This window comes from Rhinoraja longicauda, chromosome 18 (genome assembly GCF_053455715.1).
Source record: "Rhinoraja longicauda isolate Sanriku21f chromosome 18, sRhiLon1.1, whole genome shotgun sequence".
In the NCBI taxonomy this organism is placed as follows: Eukaryota; Metazoa; Chordata; class Chondrichthyes; order Rajiformes; family Arhynchobatidae; genus Rhinoraja; species Rhinoraja longicauda.
The window spans coordinates 35,030,655-35,047,964 of NC_135970.1; the positions used below are offsets into that span (position 1 = coordinate 35,030,655).

Consider the following 17,310-nt stretch of genomic DNA (forward strand, 5'->3'; position numbering starts at 1 on the left):
CTAGAGAGATATTAAAGTTTAAATTTTCATTTCTAACCCTTTTCTTCAAGGGGCTACATTTGTTTCAAAAAGTTTACAGAAAATCATTTAGTTTTCAGCAAGGATTTAGTTTTCAGCTTGTGACGGCTACATTGTTTCGAAAAGCTTCCAAGAAGTCTTTTTTGTTATTGCAAGTCAAGTCAAGTCAATTTTATTTGTATAGCACATTTAAAAACAACCCACGTTGACCAAAGTACTGCACATCTGATTAGGAAAAAAAAAAAAAACATCTGATTAGGAAAAAAAAAAAAACGGGCACACTTGGAGAGTAAGAGTGGGGCTGGGGAAGGAGAGAATGGGGGGTGTGGGGACGGGCCCAACGGGCCCTCCCCAACGGGCACACTTGGAGAGTAAGAGTGGGGCTGGGGGAGGAGAGAATGGGGGGTGTGGGGACGGGCCCAACGGGCCCTCTTTTCTAGTATAATACTAAAACTCTGCGGTCCAACATTCCGTATGTATGTATGTATATGTGTATGTACGGAAGATTACTTACAAACCCTACTCCTCCTAGACGGTACACCAAAGCGCTACGATTTTTGTACCGCCGTATTCACCATTAACCTGGGCAACTATTGTAAGTACTTTCGTTCAAATTGAAGCTACCTTTTTAAAGCTAGAGAGATATTAAAGTTTAAATTTTCATTTCTAACCCTTTTCTTCAAGGGGCTACATTTGTTTCCAAAAGTTTACAGAAAAGGATTTAGTTTTCAGCAAGGATTTAGTTTTCAGCTTGTGACGGCGGCTACATTGTTTCGAAAAGCTTCCAAGAAGTCTTTTTTGTTATTGCAAGTCAAGTCAAGTCAAGTCAAGTCACTTTTATTTGTATAGCACATTTAAAAACAACCCACGTTGACCAAAGTACTGCACATCTGAAAACCCAAAACATCTGATTAGGAAAAAAAAAAAAAAAAGAAGGCTATAGTGGTCACTTGACATACACAGATCAGGAGGACAGAGTAAGAGTGGGGCTGGGGGAGGAGAGAATGGGGGGTGTGGGGACGGGCCCAACGGGCCCTCCCCAACGGGCACACTTGGAGAGTAAGAGTGGGGCTGGGGGAGGAGAGAATGGGGGGTGTGGGGACGGGCCCAACGGGCCCTCTTTTCCGGGCCCAACGGGCACACTTGGAGAGTAAGAGTGGGGCTGGGGGAGTGAGAATGGGGGGTGTGGGGACGGGCCCAACGGGCCCTCTTTTCTAGTATAATACTAAAACTCTGCGTTCGTATGTAGGGATGTATGTGTGTATGTACGGAAGTTTAACTTACAAACCCTACTCCTCCAAGACGGTACACCAAAGCGCTACGATTTTTGTACCGCCGTATTCACCATTAACCTGGGCAACTATTGTAAGTACTTTCGTTCAAATTGAAGCTACCTTTTTAAAGCTAGAGAGATATTAAAGTTTAAATTTTCATTTCTAACCCTTTTCTTCAAGGGGCTACATTTGTTTCAAAAAGTTTACAGAAAATCATTTAGTTTTCAGCAAGGATTTAGTTTTCAGCTTGTGACGGCTACATTGTTTCGAAAAGCTTCCAAGAAGTCTTTTTTGTTATTGCAAGTCAAGTCAAGTCAAGTCAAGTCAGTTTTATTTGTATAGCACATAGTGGGGCTGGGGGAGGAGAGAATGGGGGGTGTGTGGACGGGCCCAACGGGCCCTCCCCAACGGGCACACTTGGAGAGTAAGGGTGGGGCTGGGGGAGGAGAGAATGGGGGGTGTGGGGACGGGCCCAACGGGAAGTCAAGTCAAGTCAAGTCAATTTTATTTGTATAGCACATTTAAAAACAACCCACGTTGACCAAAGTACTGCACATCTGATTAGGAAAAAAAAAACAAACATCTGATTAGGAAAAAAAAAAAAACGGGCACACTTGGAGAGTAAGAGTGGGGCTGGGGGAGGAGAGAATGGGGGGTGTGGGGACGGGCCCAACGGGCCCTCTTTTCTAGTATAATACTAAAACTCTCGTTTGTTATCTTGTTTGTGACTGAACGTCAGCCAAAACTGTACAAGATAGCGCGACAATTCTAGGCCCACCTTACTCACCATTGTCACTTTAGTGATAATGCAAGTAGTTTTATTGAAATAGGTGTTATATTTTTAAAGTTATTCACATTTTTAAGTTTAAAAGGAGGGGAGGGGGAGGGGAGGAGGGAGGGAGGGGGGAAGGGTGCGGGGAGGGGGGGTTGCGGAGAGAGGGGAGGGGGGAAGACAGGGTGCTGCACCAATGCAGGAGAGGTTTGGACCCAACGGGTCCACTTGGTCTACTTAAATTATGAAAGTCGAGTCGATGACCTCGATTAGCACAGATTCTGTTTCTTGATTAGTACGGGTGTCAGGGGTTATAGGGGGGGGGTGGTGGGGGGGAAGGCAGGGGAATGGAGTGAGAAGGGAGCGATAGATTAGCAATGAGTGAATGGCGGAGTAGACCTGATGGGCCGAATGGCCTAATTCTACTTCTATCACTTATGACCTTTATTTCTGAAAGTATTAGGATGGCACGGTGGCGCAACGGTCGAGTTGCCGCCTTAGAGCACCAGTCCATTCCTTTCAAAGTGTGCACCATCTACAAATAGAAACATTAAAAAATAGGTGCAGGAGTAGGCCATCCGGCCCTTCGAGCCAGCACCACCATTTCAATATGATCATAGCTGATCATCTAAAATCAGTACCCCATTCCTGCTTTTTTTTTCCATATTCTTTGATTCCGTTAGCCCTAAGAGCTCTATCTAACTCTCTCTTGAAAACATCCAGTGAATTGGCCTCCACTGCCTTCTGTGGCAGAGAATTCCACTGATTCACAACACTCTGGGTGAAAAAGTTTTACCTCATCTGTGGAGCGGAGTCAGGGGGTATGGGGAGAAGGCAGGAACGGGGTACTGATTGAGAATGATCAGCCATGATCACATTAAATGGCGGTGCTGGCTTGAAGGGCCGAATGGCCTCCTCCTGCACCTATTGTCTATTGTCTATCTCAGTCCTAAATGGTCTACCCCTTATTCTTAAACTGTGACCCCCGATTCTGGACTCTCCCAACATCAGGACCATTTTTCCTGCATCTAGCCTGTCCATTCCTTTAAGAATTTTATATGTTTCTATACGATTCACTCTCATCCTTGTAAATTCCAGTGAATACAAGCCCAGTCGGCCCAATCTTTCATCATATGTCAGTCCCGCCATCCCGGAATTAACCTGGTGAACCTACGCTGCACTCCCTCAATAGCAATAATGTCCTTCCTCAAATTAGGAGATCAAAATTGCACACAATACTCCGGGTGCGGTCTCATCAGGGCCCTGTGCAACGGCAGTAGGACCTCCTTGCTCCTAAACTCAAATCCTCTCACAATGAAGGCCAACATACCATTAGCTTTCTTCATTGGGAGAAATGCGCTGTCGTTACTCACCAAGGCCACTCCACGCCATTTTCCAAACCCACAACCTCTTCCATCAATGACAAGATTGGCTCGGCGGTAGAGTTACTGCCTCACAGCGCCAGAAACCCGGGTTCGATCCTGATTACCGGTGCTGTGTAGACAGAGTCTGTACGTTCTCCCTGTGACTGCGTGGGTTTTCTCCGGGTGCTCTGGATTCCTCGCACATCCCAAAGGCATACAGGCTTGTAGGTTAACTGGCTTTGGTAAAATTGTAAACTCTCCCGAGTGTGTAGGATAGTGCTATTGTGCGGGGATTGGTGTTTGGCGTGGACTCAGTGGGCCGAAGGTACTGTTTCCGTGCTGTATCCCAGAAGTCTAAAAGTAAAGTCTAAATGCAATGCAAACCACTGGATAGATGTGTCAGTGTACAGACCTGCCTTTCTGGTGATGGGACCAATGCATTGGTTCTGAGTATATTCACAGCCAATATGAATTACAGCCAATGCTGATTTACATTGAAGAACAACTTGGCAAGAGGACTAGAATACAAAAAGAGGGATAGACAATAGACAATAGGTGCAGGAGGAGGCCTGTAATGCTGGGGCTCTCTCTATAAGGCACTGGTCAGGCCGCGTTTGGGGGATGGTGAACAATTATGGTCCCCGTATCTGAGGAGGGATGTGTTGTTTCTGGAGAGGGTCCAGGGGGAGGTTTACAAGAATGATCCCAGGAATGAGTGGGTCAACATATGATGAGCCACAGTCTCTACTCGCTGGAGTTTAGAAGGGTAAGGTGTGGGACCACATTGAAACTTACCGAATAGTAAAAGGCCTGGATAGAGTGGATGTGGAGAGGACGTATCCACTGGTGGGAGAGTCTAGGACCAGAGGTCGTAGCCTCAGAATTAAAGGATGTTCCTTTAGGAAGGAGATGAGGAGGAATTTCTTTGGTCAGAGGGTGGTGAATCTGCGGCATTCTTTGCCACAGAAGGCTGTGGAGGCCAGGTCAGTGAATATTTTAAAGGCAGAGGTAGATAGATCCTTGATTAGTGCCGGTGTCAGGGGTTTTGGGGAGAAGGCAGGAGAATGGGGTTAGGAGGGAGAGATAGATCAGCCATGATTGAATGGCGGAGTAGACTTGATGGGCCAAACGCGAAGCTGGAGTATCCGAGGGAAACCCAAGTGTTCTGAGGAAGAAGGTGCAAGGAGAACCTGAGGTCAGGTTGAACGTGGGTTACATGAGGCAGCACGTTCACACCACTGTACTGCTTTTTAGTTTAGCTTAGAGATGCAGCTGGGAAACAGGTCCCTCAGCCCACCAAGTCCGTGCCGACCAGCGATCCCCGCACACCAACACTATCCTACACACACTAGAGACAACTTACATTTACACCAAGCCAATTAACCAACAAACAATACAATACAATACATCTTTATTGTCATCGTACAGGGGTACAACGAGATTGGGAATGCGACTTCCATACGATGCGATAAATTAATTAGCTAATCAACATAAATTTAGACAACCCAGAGAAACAAAATTAGAAACAGTTTTAAAATGGAATAAAGTGCAAGTAGGTCTGTGCCGGATCACTGTGCAATGTGACCATCCGGCTCAGCAGGACCGGTTCATAGCAGCTATGGCCCTGGGGATGAAGCTGTTCCTGAGTCTGGAGGTGCGGGCGTAGAAGGCCTTGTAGCGTCTGCCAGACGGTAGGAGTTCGAACAGACTGTTGCACGTCTTTGGAGTGCGGGAGGAAACCGAAGATCCCGGAGAAAACTCACGCGGGTCACGGGGAGAAGGTGCAAACTCCGCACAGACAGCACCCGTGTTCGGGATCGAACCCGGGTCCCTGGCGCTGTGAGGCAGCAGCTCTATCGCTGCGCTGCCGTGCGAGGCAAAGAGGTTTATGGGAAGGATTGCCTAATGATTGAAGGGCAACGTTGTCAGTGGTGGAGTGATTAAATCAAAATCCCATTCCCACACTGACCTTTCTGTCCTGGGCCTCCCCCACTGTCAAGAGTGAGGCCCAATGCAAATTGGAGAAACAGCACCTCATATTTCGCTTGGGCAGCTTACACCCCAGCGGTATGAACGTTGACTTCTCCAACTCCACGTAACCCTTGTTTTACCTCCCTCTCTGTCCCTCCCCAACCCTAGTCGCCTTGCTAGTTTCGCCGTTCGTATCCCTTCGTTATCACCTCTTCCACAGCCAACAATTGACCATTGTGGGCTCCACCTTTTCTTGGTCATCGGTCATACTTCTAGTTTCATACCTCTAGTTTCCCTCTCCCCTGACACCTCAGTTAGAAGAAGTGTCCCGACCCGAAGCGCCACCCATTCCTTCTCTCCGGAGATGCTGCCTGTCCCGCTGAGTTAATCCGGCACCTTGTGTCTTGCTTCACTTACATCTTTATTTTCAGTTTCCAGTTCGAGGCCTGTCTTCAGCAAATTTTCTTCAAACTCTTTCCTTCTTTCCTTGAAAAAAAAAGAAAATAACCGCAAATTAAATAGGTTGCTGACACGTTGCTGGAGTCTTAACCTCCGTGAACCTTCATGACTCAATTGCCACACCAGGGTTACGCGGCAAGTGGTGTAACAGAGGGCGTCACGGTGGCGCAGGGGTAGAGTTGCTGCCTCACAGCGCCAGAAATCCGTGTGCCATCCCGACCATGGGTGCTTGACCGTACGTTCTCCCCGTGGCCTGCGTGTGTTTTCCTCCGGATTCCTCCCCCTCTCCAAAGACGTACAGGTTTGCCGGCTAATTGGCTTGGTGTAAATGTAAATTGTGCCCATTGTGTGTAGGATAGTGTTGGCGTGCGGGGATCGCTGGTCGGAGCGGACCCAGTGGGCCGTAGGGCCTGTTTCCGCGCTGTATCTCTAAAGCTAAAGGCAACAAGAACCAATGCCAATCTCCTTCAGTTGTATAACTTTGCTGTCTGCACCCGGATGCCAAGTTGGTAGGGACTCTTGGCATAAAGATCTTGACTGCCAATGGACCAAGCAATGTCTGTGGTCTTCCTGCCTCATACAACCTGCCCAAGTAATGTTAAATAACTATAATCAGAGCACTGCAAACATGGGTAAAAACACAACGCACTGTAGATGCTGGGTTACAACATCAGAACCAGGGCTCACAGTTTAAGAATAAGCGGTTGGCCATTTAGGACTGAGACGAGGAAAAACTTTCTCACCCAGAGAGTTGTGAATTCTCTGCCACAGAAGGCAGCGGAGGCTAATTCACTGGATGTTTTCAAGAGAGAGTTAGATACAGCTCTCAGGGCTAATGGAATCAAGGGATATGGCGAGAAAGCAGGAATGGGGTACTGATTCTGGATGATCAGCCATGATCATATTGAATGGCGGTGCTGGCTCGAAGGGCCGAATGGCCTACTCCTGCACCTATTTTCTATGTTTCAATAACACACAAAGTGCTGGAGTAACTCAACGGGTCAGACAGCATCTCTGGAAAACATGGATAAAAGAGAGAGAGAGAGAGAGAGAGAGAGAGAGAGAGAGAGAGAGAGAGAGAGAGAGAGAGAGAGAGAGAGAGAGAGAGAGAGAGAGAGAGAGAGAGAGAGGAGAGGGAGAGGGAGAGAGAGAGAGAGAGAGAGAGAGAGAGAGAGAGAGAGAGAGAGGGAGGGAGGGGGAGGGAGGGGGAGGGAGGGAGAGGGAGGGAGAGGGAGAGGGAGAGAGAGAGAGAGAGAGAGAGAGAGAGAGAGAGAGAGAGAGAGAGAGAGAGAGTCCAAAAAAGAGAGAGAGAGGAGAAAGAGACAGAGGGAGAGAGAGAGCGAGAGAGAAAGAGTCCAAAAAAGAGAGAGAGTCCAAAAAAGAGAGAGAGTCCAAAGAGAGAGAGAGAGAGACCAAAAAAGAGAGAGCGAGAGAGAGACACAAGAGAGAGACAGAGGGGTCAGAGGGGAGGGGGGGGGGTGGAAAGACCAGTGAGAGAGAGAGACAGAGATTCATTTTTATCTGAATGAGGCATGAGACCGTTTTATATCAATGTTCGTCAGAAGACCTGGTGTGCGTGTGAGTGTTTCACTCGCCAGTAGGTGGCACCTTGCAGCTGGTCAAAAATGATACAGCTTTCCTCATAAAAGGATTGGTTCCAATGACTCAGTGAAATGTCTGGTTTTTAGCTTTTAGTTTTCAAAAGATACAGCATTGGAACAGGCCTTTCGGCCCACCGAGTCCACACTGACCATCGATCACCCGTTCACACTAGTTCTACGTGAGCCCACTTTCCCATCCACTCCCTGCACACTAGGGGGCAATTTACGGAGAGCAGATTAATCCGTGAGCCCGCACGGCTTTGGGGATGTGGTTCGATGGTGGTTTATTTGTCGCATGTGCAGCTGCACAGTGAAATTCTCTTCGCATACTTACACACGCAGGTGCCACCATGCTTTGGTGCCATTTCTGAAGTCCTAATGCTGCCTGCTCGCTGGCTCGGTCTGCTGGAGCAGTTGATGTGTTTAGTTTAGTTTAGTTTAGATTCGAGATACAGCACGGAAACAAGCCCTTCGGCCCAGCGGGTCCGCGCCAGCCAGCGATCCCCGCACACTGACACTATCCGACACACACTAAAGGACAATTTACAGTCTTTACTGAAGCCAATTAACCTACAAACCGGTACGTCTTTGGAGTGTGGGAAGAAACCGGAGCACCCGGAGAAAACCCACGCAGGTCGCGGGGAGAACATACAAACTCCATACAGACAGCGCCCGTAGTCAGGATCGAACCCAGGTCTGTGGCGCTGTAAGGCAGCAACTCTACAGCATCCCAGTGGTTGAGCAAAGAGGTGCCAAAAATTTAGAAATTGCTTTTCCTGCCAGCTCAACGAAAGCCAAGATCAATTTTTTCAAGTAAACTTGAAAAACTTGAAAATGCTTGAGATTGAACAAACCTCGCTCGTTCTTGCCCACTTCTTCATTCCGCTGGCACCTTTAAACCCGGTGCCAGCTCTCGCCCATTCCTCACCACACCCAGTGAGTGCCGTGGTGCGAGTGGAGTTGCAGATTCAATGAACCCCATTGATACAGCCTGCAGACAGCGTGTCACTGCAGAAATCACCACCGATTTATATTCCAGAGGAGTAAGCCTTTTGCTGTAAAATTGTCTCTTCCGAACGGAGACCCGACCTTTGTTTTCTGGGTGGTGTCTCCGTCCCGCTGGGGCCTACCATCGGCCAAACACCTGGAGCTGGCGGCCTCCAGCTGGGACCACCTGGGGCTCTGGTTCGCAGAGCCCGTGGACCGGACTTACCATCTGCGGAGCTGGATGCCTTCGGAGGCTGTGGTGGCGCTGCGGGTGTGGCTGCGACTCGCCTTCGGAGGCTTCAGCGGCGGGCCGCGTGGATATCGGAAGCTCGGAGGTCCCTGGTCAGAGGCCGATTTCGGGAACCCCAAGCCGCTGGAGTTTCGATCGCCCCGAAGTGGGAGTTTCGATCGCCCAGACGCGGGAGTTTCAATCGCCCCGATGTGGGAGTTTCGATAACCCTGATGAAGTTTTGATCGCCCCAACGCGGTGGCTTCGACCGCCGGCTGCGGTAGCTTCGACCGGCCCGACACGGGAGAATAAAGAGGAAGCTCTAGGGGCTCGTGGAATCAACGGATATGGGGAGAAGGCAGGCACGGGGTATTGATTGGGGACGATCAGCCATGATCACAATGAATGGCGGTGCTGGCTCGAAGGGCCGAATGGCCCCCTCCTGCACCTATTTTTAATGTTTCTATGAAGAGGTTTGGACTTTTTGCCTTCCATCACAGTGAGGAATGTGGGGAATCCGCTGTGGTGGATGTTTATGTTAACTTTTATGTAGTTGTGTGTCTTATAGACAATAGATGCAGAAGTAGGCCACTCGGCCCTTCGAGCCAGCACCACCATTCAATGTGATCATGGCCTGATCATTCACAATCAGTACCCCCGTTCCTGCCTTCTCCCCATACCCCCTGACTCTGCTATCCTTAAGAGCTCTATCTAGCTCTCTCTTGAATGCATTCAGAGAATTGACCTCCACTGCCTTCTGAGGCAGAGAATTCCACAGATTTACAACTCTCTGACTGAAAAGGTTTGTTGTTGGGTTTTTTTCGTATGGCTGTATGGTAATTCGCATACCACTGTACCCTAATTGGTACATGTGACAATAAAAGACCTGTGAAACCTTTATCTCTCATTTCCCTTATCCCTAGCCTGTCTGAACAAGGGTCCCGACCCAAATAGTCACCCATCCTCTGTTTCTCCAGAGATGCTGCCTGACCCGTCGAGTTACTCCAGCATTTTGTGTCTGTGCAGCATATTACGACTGTTTGTGTCTTAGAAATTCCCTCACTACCTCTGGATTCACAAATCACTACCACTGGATTTGAGATATGGAATAAACCTTACTCATGGAAGGTGTGCGAGGGGGAAATAAAAGTAAATTAAATAAACACAACATTATTTTTCTGACTTTCGTTTCTACTTGCAGAAATGACGGGCCTTTGCCCCACAGTTTCCTCCCACACTACAGTAAGTCGTGATAAGGATCCTTTTCTAGGAGTCCTTTTCCATGATTCATGCTGTGGGGATGGTGCCTGCAAACTGCTATTAAATCTCCCCCTCAACCTTCACCAGCTCTGTGGAAAGAGAAACAGAGGCAACATTTCAGGTCAAAGGGCCTCTTGTCGGGTTATGAGGTCATGAGGGATAGGAGTAGAATTAGGCCATTCGGCCCATCAAGTCTACTCCACCATTCGATCATGGCTGATCTATCTCTCCCTCCCTCCCAACCCCATTCTCCTGCCTTCTCCCCATAACCCCCGACTCCTGTTCTGATCAAGAATCTAGGAATAGGATCTATCTATCTCTGCCTTTCAAAATATCCACTAACAGCCTCCACAGCCTTTTGAGGCAAAGAATTCCACAGATGCACCACCCTCTGGCTAAATAGATTTCTCCTCATCTCCTTCCTAAAAGAACGTCCTTTAATTCTGAGGCTGTTACCTCTGGTCCTAGACTCTCCCACTAGTGGAAACATCCTCTCCACATCCACTCCATCTAAGTATTTCACTATTCGGTAAGTTTCAATGAGGTCCCCTCCTCTCCTCATCCTTTTAAACTCTCTGTCAGAACTTGCCTGACGAAGGATTTTTGACGTGAAACACCAGGTCTGCTTTAATTTTTACTCCTGCCACTTGACATAGAACAGTCCAGGAACAGGCCTGTTCTCAGTTCAGCTCTCAGTGTCAGTGCTTCAAGGAAAACAGTTCCAGCCTATGTAAGAAAATAACTGCAGATGCTGGTACAAATCGAAGGTATTTATTCACAAAATGCTGGAGTAACTCAGCAGGTCAGGCAGCATCTCAGGGGGGAAGGAATGGGTGACGTTTCGGGTCGAGACCCTTCTTCAGACTGATGTCAGGGGGGCGGGACAAAGGAAGGATATAGGTGGAGACAGGAAGATAGAGGGAGATCTGTGAAGGGGGTGGGGAAGAGAGGGACAGAGGAACTATCTAAAGTTGGAGAAGTCAATGTTTATACCGCTGGGCTGCAAGCTGCCCAAGCGAAATATGAGGTGCTGTTCCTCCAATTTCCGGTGGGCCTCACTATGGCACTGGAGGAGGCCCATGACAGAAAGGTCAGGCTGGGAGTGGGAGGGGGAGTTGAAGTGCTCAGCCACCGGGAGATCAGGTTGGTTAAGGCGGACTGAGCGAAGGTGTTGAACGAAACGATCAACGAGCCTGCGTTTGGTTTCGCCGATGTAAAGAAGTTGTAAATGCTCTTTGTAATTCAAGCCCTCCAGCCCCAGCAACATTCCTGTGTAGACACGAGGAACTACAAAAAAAAGACACAGTGTGCTGGAGTCAACTCAGTGTGTCAGGCAGTATCTCTAAAGATCAGATCAGACCGAAGAAGGGTCCCGACCCAAAACGTCACCTAATCCACGTTCTCGATTGCAATCATTTATTGTCTTTCCGCTGACTGGATAGCTCAAAACAAAGGCTTTTCACTGTACCTCCGTACACGTGACAATAAACTAAACTGTTCTCCAGAGATACTGCCTGACCCGTTGAGTTACTCCAGCACTTTGTGTCCTTTTGTGCTTAATTGTCCTATGCACCGTCAATGGAAGAATAATAATCTTACTTGCAGCCCGTAAACATAATACGCATAGATGACATAATACTTTTTTTTTAAATCAACAAATGAAAAACTTAGCAGATCCGTTCCCATAGCTGACTTCCGAGGCCGACTTTGCGGGCTGGTATCTAGGCCCGCCGGCGGCCTAGGCGGAAGGTTCCGGCACCGTCGGTCACCTCTCGGAGGCCGGGACCTCTGTTGGTCCAGCAACACGGATAATCCAGAAAGGCTCCGGAGGCCAAGGGTGCCGGAGAATTAGTATTCCCAAAGATAGACACAAAACGCTGGCGTAACTCAGCGGGACAGGCAGCATCTCTGGAGAGAAGGAACGTGTGACGTTTCGGGTCGAGACCCTTCGTCAGACTGGTGAACCTGTGGGGCCTTCACGCCCGCGTTGGTCTTGCGTACAGCCTGTCACTGCTAGCAGCCTCACGAGAAGGCCCAGCCACAAGAGCTCAATAACAACTCCAAGGTCAGACGCACTAAGTGGCCTTATCTGCACACAGGTTATGATTGGTGAGAATGATGTCAGGTAAAAGGGGCCTCTGGAATAAACGTGACACAAGGTGCCTGGCTCAGCTAAACGTCGTTTGTTCTTTGCTTTCTGTCGTGGGATTCAGGAGATCCTACAGACCTAACCTGTCTGAAGAAGGGTCTCGACCCGAAACGTCACTCATTTCTTCTCTCCAGGGATGCTCCCCGTAATGGCGGGACTGTCATATGAGGAAAGATTGGAAAGACTGGGCTTGTATTCACTGAAATTAAGAAGGATGAGAGGGGATCTTATCGAAATGTATAAAATTATAAAAGGACTGGACAATCTAGATGCAGGAAAAATGGTCTCAATGTTGGGGGGCGGGATCCTGAATCAGGGGCCACAGTCTAAGATTAAAGGGGAGGCCATTTAAAACTGAGATGAGGAAAAACTTTTTCACCCAGAGAGTTGTGAATTTGTGGAATTCTCTGCCACAGAAGGCAGTAGAGGCCAATTCACTGGATGGATTGAAAAGAGAGTTAGATAGAGCTTTAGGGGCTAGCGGAATCTAGGGATATGGGGAGAAGGCAGGCACGGGTTACTGATTGTGGATGATCAGCCATGATCACAATGAATGGCGGTGCTGGCTCGAAGGGCCAAATGGCCTCCTCCTGCACCTGTTTTCGATGTTTTCCTCTGCTGCCAGTTCCGATGAGTTGCTCCAGCTTTTTGTGCCTATCTTTGGTTTAAACCAGCATCTGCAGTTCCTTCCTACACATGCAGTTATTCCCACCAACTCTTTTGCATCCCCCATGTGATCATGTTATAATGCAGAGCGCTTATTTCTCAATCCTGCTTAATTGGTATCTCTTTTTTTTTTTTTTTTTGAAAAGCATATGTACAGATAGAAATAAAAGACAAATTTGTTACAAAATTCTTACATAGCTTCAATTTTTAAATTTTTAAAGAAAGAAAATAAAAATAAAGAAAAATGAAAAAAAAAACAAAAAAAAAACAAAAAACTATAAACTATTGAGAAGAGAGAATAAAAAACGAGTTATAACTATAAAAATTAAAGGGGGTAGATCCGGGAGACAATAACCACAATTGCACATCCAACCCTAAACTCAAGTTTCAACTTTTAATTTTAAATGTTTATTTTAGTCCTGTGTCAAACCCATTTACTTTTCTAAAAATTCAATAAATGGAGACCACATTTTAAAAAATAAATCAGGTTTGTCAATTAAGGCAAATCTTATTTTTTCCAAATGCAAGGTCTCTGTCATTTCCGTAATCCACATTTTAATTGTGGAGGTTATTGTTTTTTTCCAAAATTTAAGTATTAATTTTTTCGCAGTTATTAAACTGTAATCAAGAAAATGACTTAATTGGTATCTCTTATTGCAATTACACCTTCCTGTCAAGAGAGGCTTTGTGGCATCTGTCAGCCTTTCAATGCTTCACCACTCTCCTCCCCAAACCAGCATGAATGCTGCTAAAAGCATTTTAAAAACCCAACCCATCGAAATTGATGCAATGTACAATTGAAATGGCCACAGACACAAAAAGCTGGAGTAACTCAGCGGGACAGGCAGCATCTCGGGAGAGAAGGAATGGGGTGATGTTTCGGCCTAGAGACACTTCTTCAGACTGAGATTCAGGGGACAGGGGGACAGAGACATGGAAGTGTAGGGTGTGAAACGAGGTATCAAAGGGGACGAAACTCAAGGAAAATGTTCAATATAGTTTCGTTTAGAGATACAGCGAGGAAGCAGGCCCTTCTGCCCACCAAGTCCGCACCGACCAGCGATCCCCGCACATCAACACTATCCTACACGCAAAATGCTGGAGTAACTCGGCGGGACAGGCAGCATCTCTGGAGAGAAGGAATGGGTCTCGTTTCACTTCAAGACCCTTCTTCAGTCTGAAGAAGGGTCTCGATCTGAAAGGTCACCCATTCCTTCTCTCCCGTGATGCTGCCTGTCCCGCTGAGTTACTCCAGCATTTTGTGTCTACCTTCGATTCAAACCAGCATCTGCAGTTCGTTCCTACACAAACTGTCCTACACACCATATGCACAATTTGACATTTAAACCAATTTCCTTGAAACCTGTACGTCTTTGGAGTGTGGGAGGAAACCGAAGATCGAGGAGAAAAACCCACGTGGTCACGGGTACAGTCTTCCCTGAGCACCCATAGTCAGGATCAAACCCGGGTCTCTGGTGCTGTCAGGCAGTAGCTCTACCGCTGCGCCACCGTGCCACCCATTGTTACAAATATTTACGGGATCTTCTCGAAACGTATAAGATTATTAAGCGGTTGGACACGTTAGAGGCAGGAAACATGTTCCCAATGTTGGGAGAGTCCAGAACCAGGGGCCACAGTTTAAGAATAAGGGGTAGGCCATGTAGAACTGAGATGAGGAAAAACTTTTTCAGTCAGAGAGTTGTGAATCTGTGGAATTCTCTGCCTCAGAGGGCAGCGGAGGCCAATTCTCTGAATGCATTCAAGAGAGAGATAGATAGAGCTCTTAAGGATAGCGGAGTCAGGGGGTATGGGGAGAAGGCAGGAACGGGGTACTGATTGAGAATGATCAGCCGTGATCACATCGAATGGCGGTGCTGGCTCGAAGGGCCGAATGGCCTCCTCCTGCACCTATTGTCTATTGTCTATTGAATAGATCATTGTAATCTCAGGTCAGGTCATGTGGGCGGCACGGTGGCGCAGTGGTAGAGTTGCTGCCTTACAGTGCTTGCAGCGTCGGAGACCCGGGTTCGATCTTGACTATGGGTGCTGTCTGCACGGTGTTTGTATGTTCTCCCCCCCCGTGACAACAAAGCACACAAAGATAAAATTTAATCTAGGCGACAGTCAGACTGGGCAGAGAACTATGGTGGGAAAGGGATGGAGAGAGAGGGAAAGCAAGGGGTTACTTGAAGGTAGATCAGTCAATATTCATGCCGTTGGGTTGTAAGCTGCCCAAGCCGCTGAGTTACTCCAGCATTTTGTGTCTATCTTCAGTGTAAACCAGCATCTGCAGTTCCTTCCTACCCAAAATGGGACTTATCTTCTTTTTAAGAGAATAAAGTTACAGCTGATAAAGAAATTTGACATCATCAAGAAGAGGGTAGAAAAACTTCACAAATGGGCTTGCAGACATTCTTATCCTGTCGACACAAAGTGCTGGAGGAGCACAGGGTCAGGTAATGTTTCTGGAGAACATGTGTAAAGAAGGGTCTCAACCCAAAAACGTCACCTATCCACGTTTGCCCAGAGATGCTCCCTGGCCTGCCGAGTTACTCCAGCAATTTCAGTTCAGTTTAGTTTATTGTCTCGTGTACCGAGGTACAGTGAAAAGCTTCCGTTGCATGCTGACCAGTCAGCGGAAAGACAATGCATGATTACAATCAGGCCATTTACAGTGTAGATTTTAAAAGTGTGGAGTGATTGTAATGCGTGATTGCAGAACCACTTCTGTGACCCCCACACAATTAGTCGCCTGGGTCGGGCGCCATCTTGGATCAACATTAATTTGCGTCCTTTTGTGCATTAACCACGTCTGCAGTTCCTTGTTGCTCCACATAATCAAGGACGAGTCTCACCTCGGTCACTCCCTCTTCTCCCCTCCTCTGTTCTTGCTAATGCTTTAAGGAGAGCTCCAAAGAGATCAAAATTTAGGACAATAATCTCAGGTCAGGTCATGTGGGTGGCACGGTGGCGCAGCGGTAGAGTTGCTGCCTTACAGTGCTTGCAGCATCGGAGTCCCGGGTTCGATCCTGACTACGGGTGCCGTCTGTACGGTGTTTGTATGTTCTCCCCCCGTGACTGCGTGGATTTTCTCCAAGATCTTCAATTTCCTCCCACACTCCAAAGACGTGCAGGTTTTAGGTTAATTGGCTTGGTATAAATATAAAAATTATCCCTCGTGTGTGTAGGGTGGTGTTAATATGCGGGGATCACAAAATGCTGGAGTAACAGCAGGTCAGGCAGCATCTAGGAGGGAGGGAATGGGTGACGTTTCGGGTCGAGACCCTTCTTCAGGGTCTCGACCCAAAACGTCACCCATTCCCTCTCTACTAGATGCTGCCTGACCCGCTGAGTTACTCCAGCATTTTGTGATACCTTCGATTTGTACCAGCATCTGCAGTTATTTTCCTACACTACGTTAATATGTGGGGATCGCTGGTCGGTGTGGACTCGTTGGGCTGAAGGGCCTGTTTCCGTGCTGTATCTCGAAACTAAACTAAACGAAAGTCCAGAAGTGCAGTATTGATGCGACTGAGAAAATAACGAGTATGTCAATTATTTCAGCAGTTGTGGCTGTTTCTGGGTTTATATAATGCATGAGTCATCGCAATAATGATTTTTCTAAGTGCTTTACCCTAATTAACCACCACTCATCTCATCCGTCAATGCATCGAACCGATACCCAGTTTTCAAAGGAATGATATCATTCTTATTTTTTTACCTCCATCCTCAGCTCTGGGCAACTGCAGCAGAAATAAATAGTTTGGTAGCTTTCCGCAGTTTCATTCAGGGTGTCAGGGGTTATGGGGAGAAGGCAGGGGAATGGGGAGGCAGATCATTCGTGATTGAATGGCGGAGTAGACTTGATGGGCCGAATGGACTAATTCTGCTCCTATCAATAGACAATAGACAATAGACAATAGGTGCAGGAGTAGGCCATTCAGCCCTTCAAGCCAGCACCGCCATTCAATGCGATCATGGCTGATCACTCTCAATCAGTACCCCGTTCCTGCCTTCTCCCCATACCCCCTCACTCCGCTATCCTTAAGAGCTCTAACCAGCTCTCTCTTGAAAGCATCCAACGAACTGGCCTCCACTGCCTTCTGAGGCAGAGAATTCCACACCTTCACCACTCTCTGACTGAAAAAGTTCTTCCTCATCTCCGTTCTAAATGGCCTACCCCTTATTCTTAAACTGTGGCCCCTTGTTCTGGACTCCCCCAACATTGGGAACATGTTTCCTGCCTCTAATGTGTCCAATCCCCTAATTATCTTATATGTTTCAATAAGATCCCCCCTCATCCTTCTAAATTCCAGTGTATACAAGCCTAATTGCTCCAGCCTTTCAACATACGACAGTCCCGCCATTCCGGGAATTAACCTAGTGAACCTACGCTGCATGCCCTCAATAGCAAGAATATCCTTCCTCAAATTTGGAGACCAAAACTGCACACAGTACTCCAGGTGCGGTCTCACCAGGGCCCGGTACAACTGTAGAAGGACCTCTTTGCTCCTATACTCAACTCCTCTTGTTATGAAGGCCAACATTCCATTGGCTTTC

The 17,310-nt window shown here is 47.6% G+C and overlaps 1 protein-coding gene across 7 annotated transcripts in view; it reads right to left on the minus strand.

Annotated features, from left to right (window-relative positions):
* ano5a (anoctamin 5a) overlaps positions 1-17,310 on the minus strand; it is a 133,671-nt gene that overhangs the window by 55,091 nt on the left and 61,270 nt on the right. For all 7 annotated transcript variants that reach the window (XM_078415500.1, XM_078415501.1, XM_078415496.1 and 4 more), the window contains one exon: positions 5,817-5,885. In XM_078415500.1, coding sequence (XP_078271626.1) covers positions 5,817-5,885 — 69 coding nt within the window. The remainder of the gene's footprint in view (positions 1-5,816; positions 5,886-17,310) is intronic.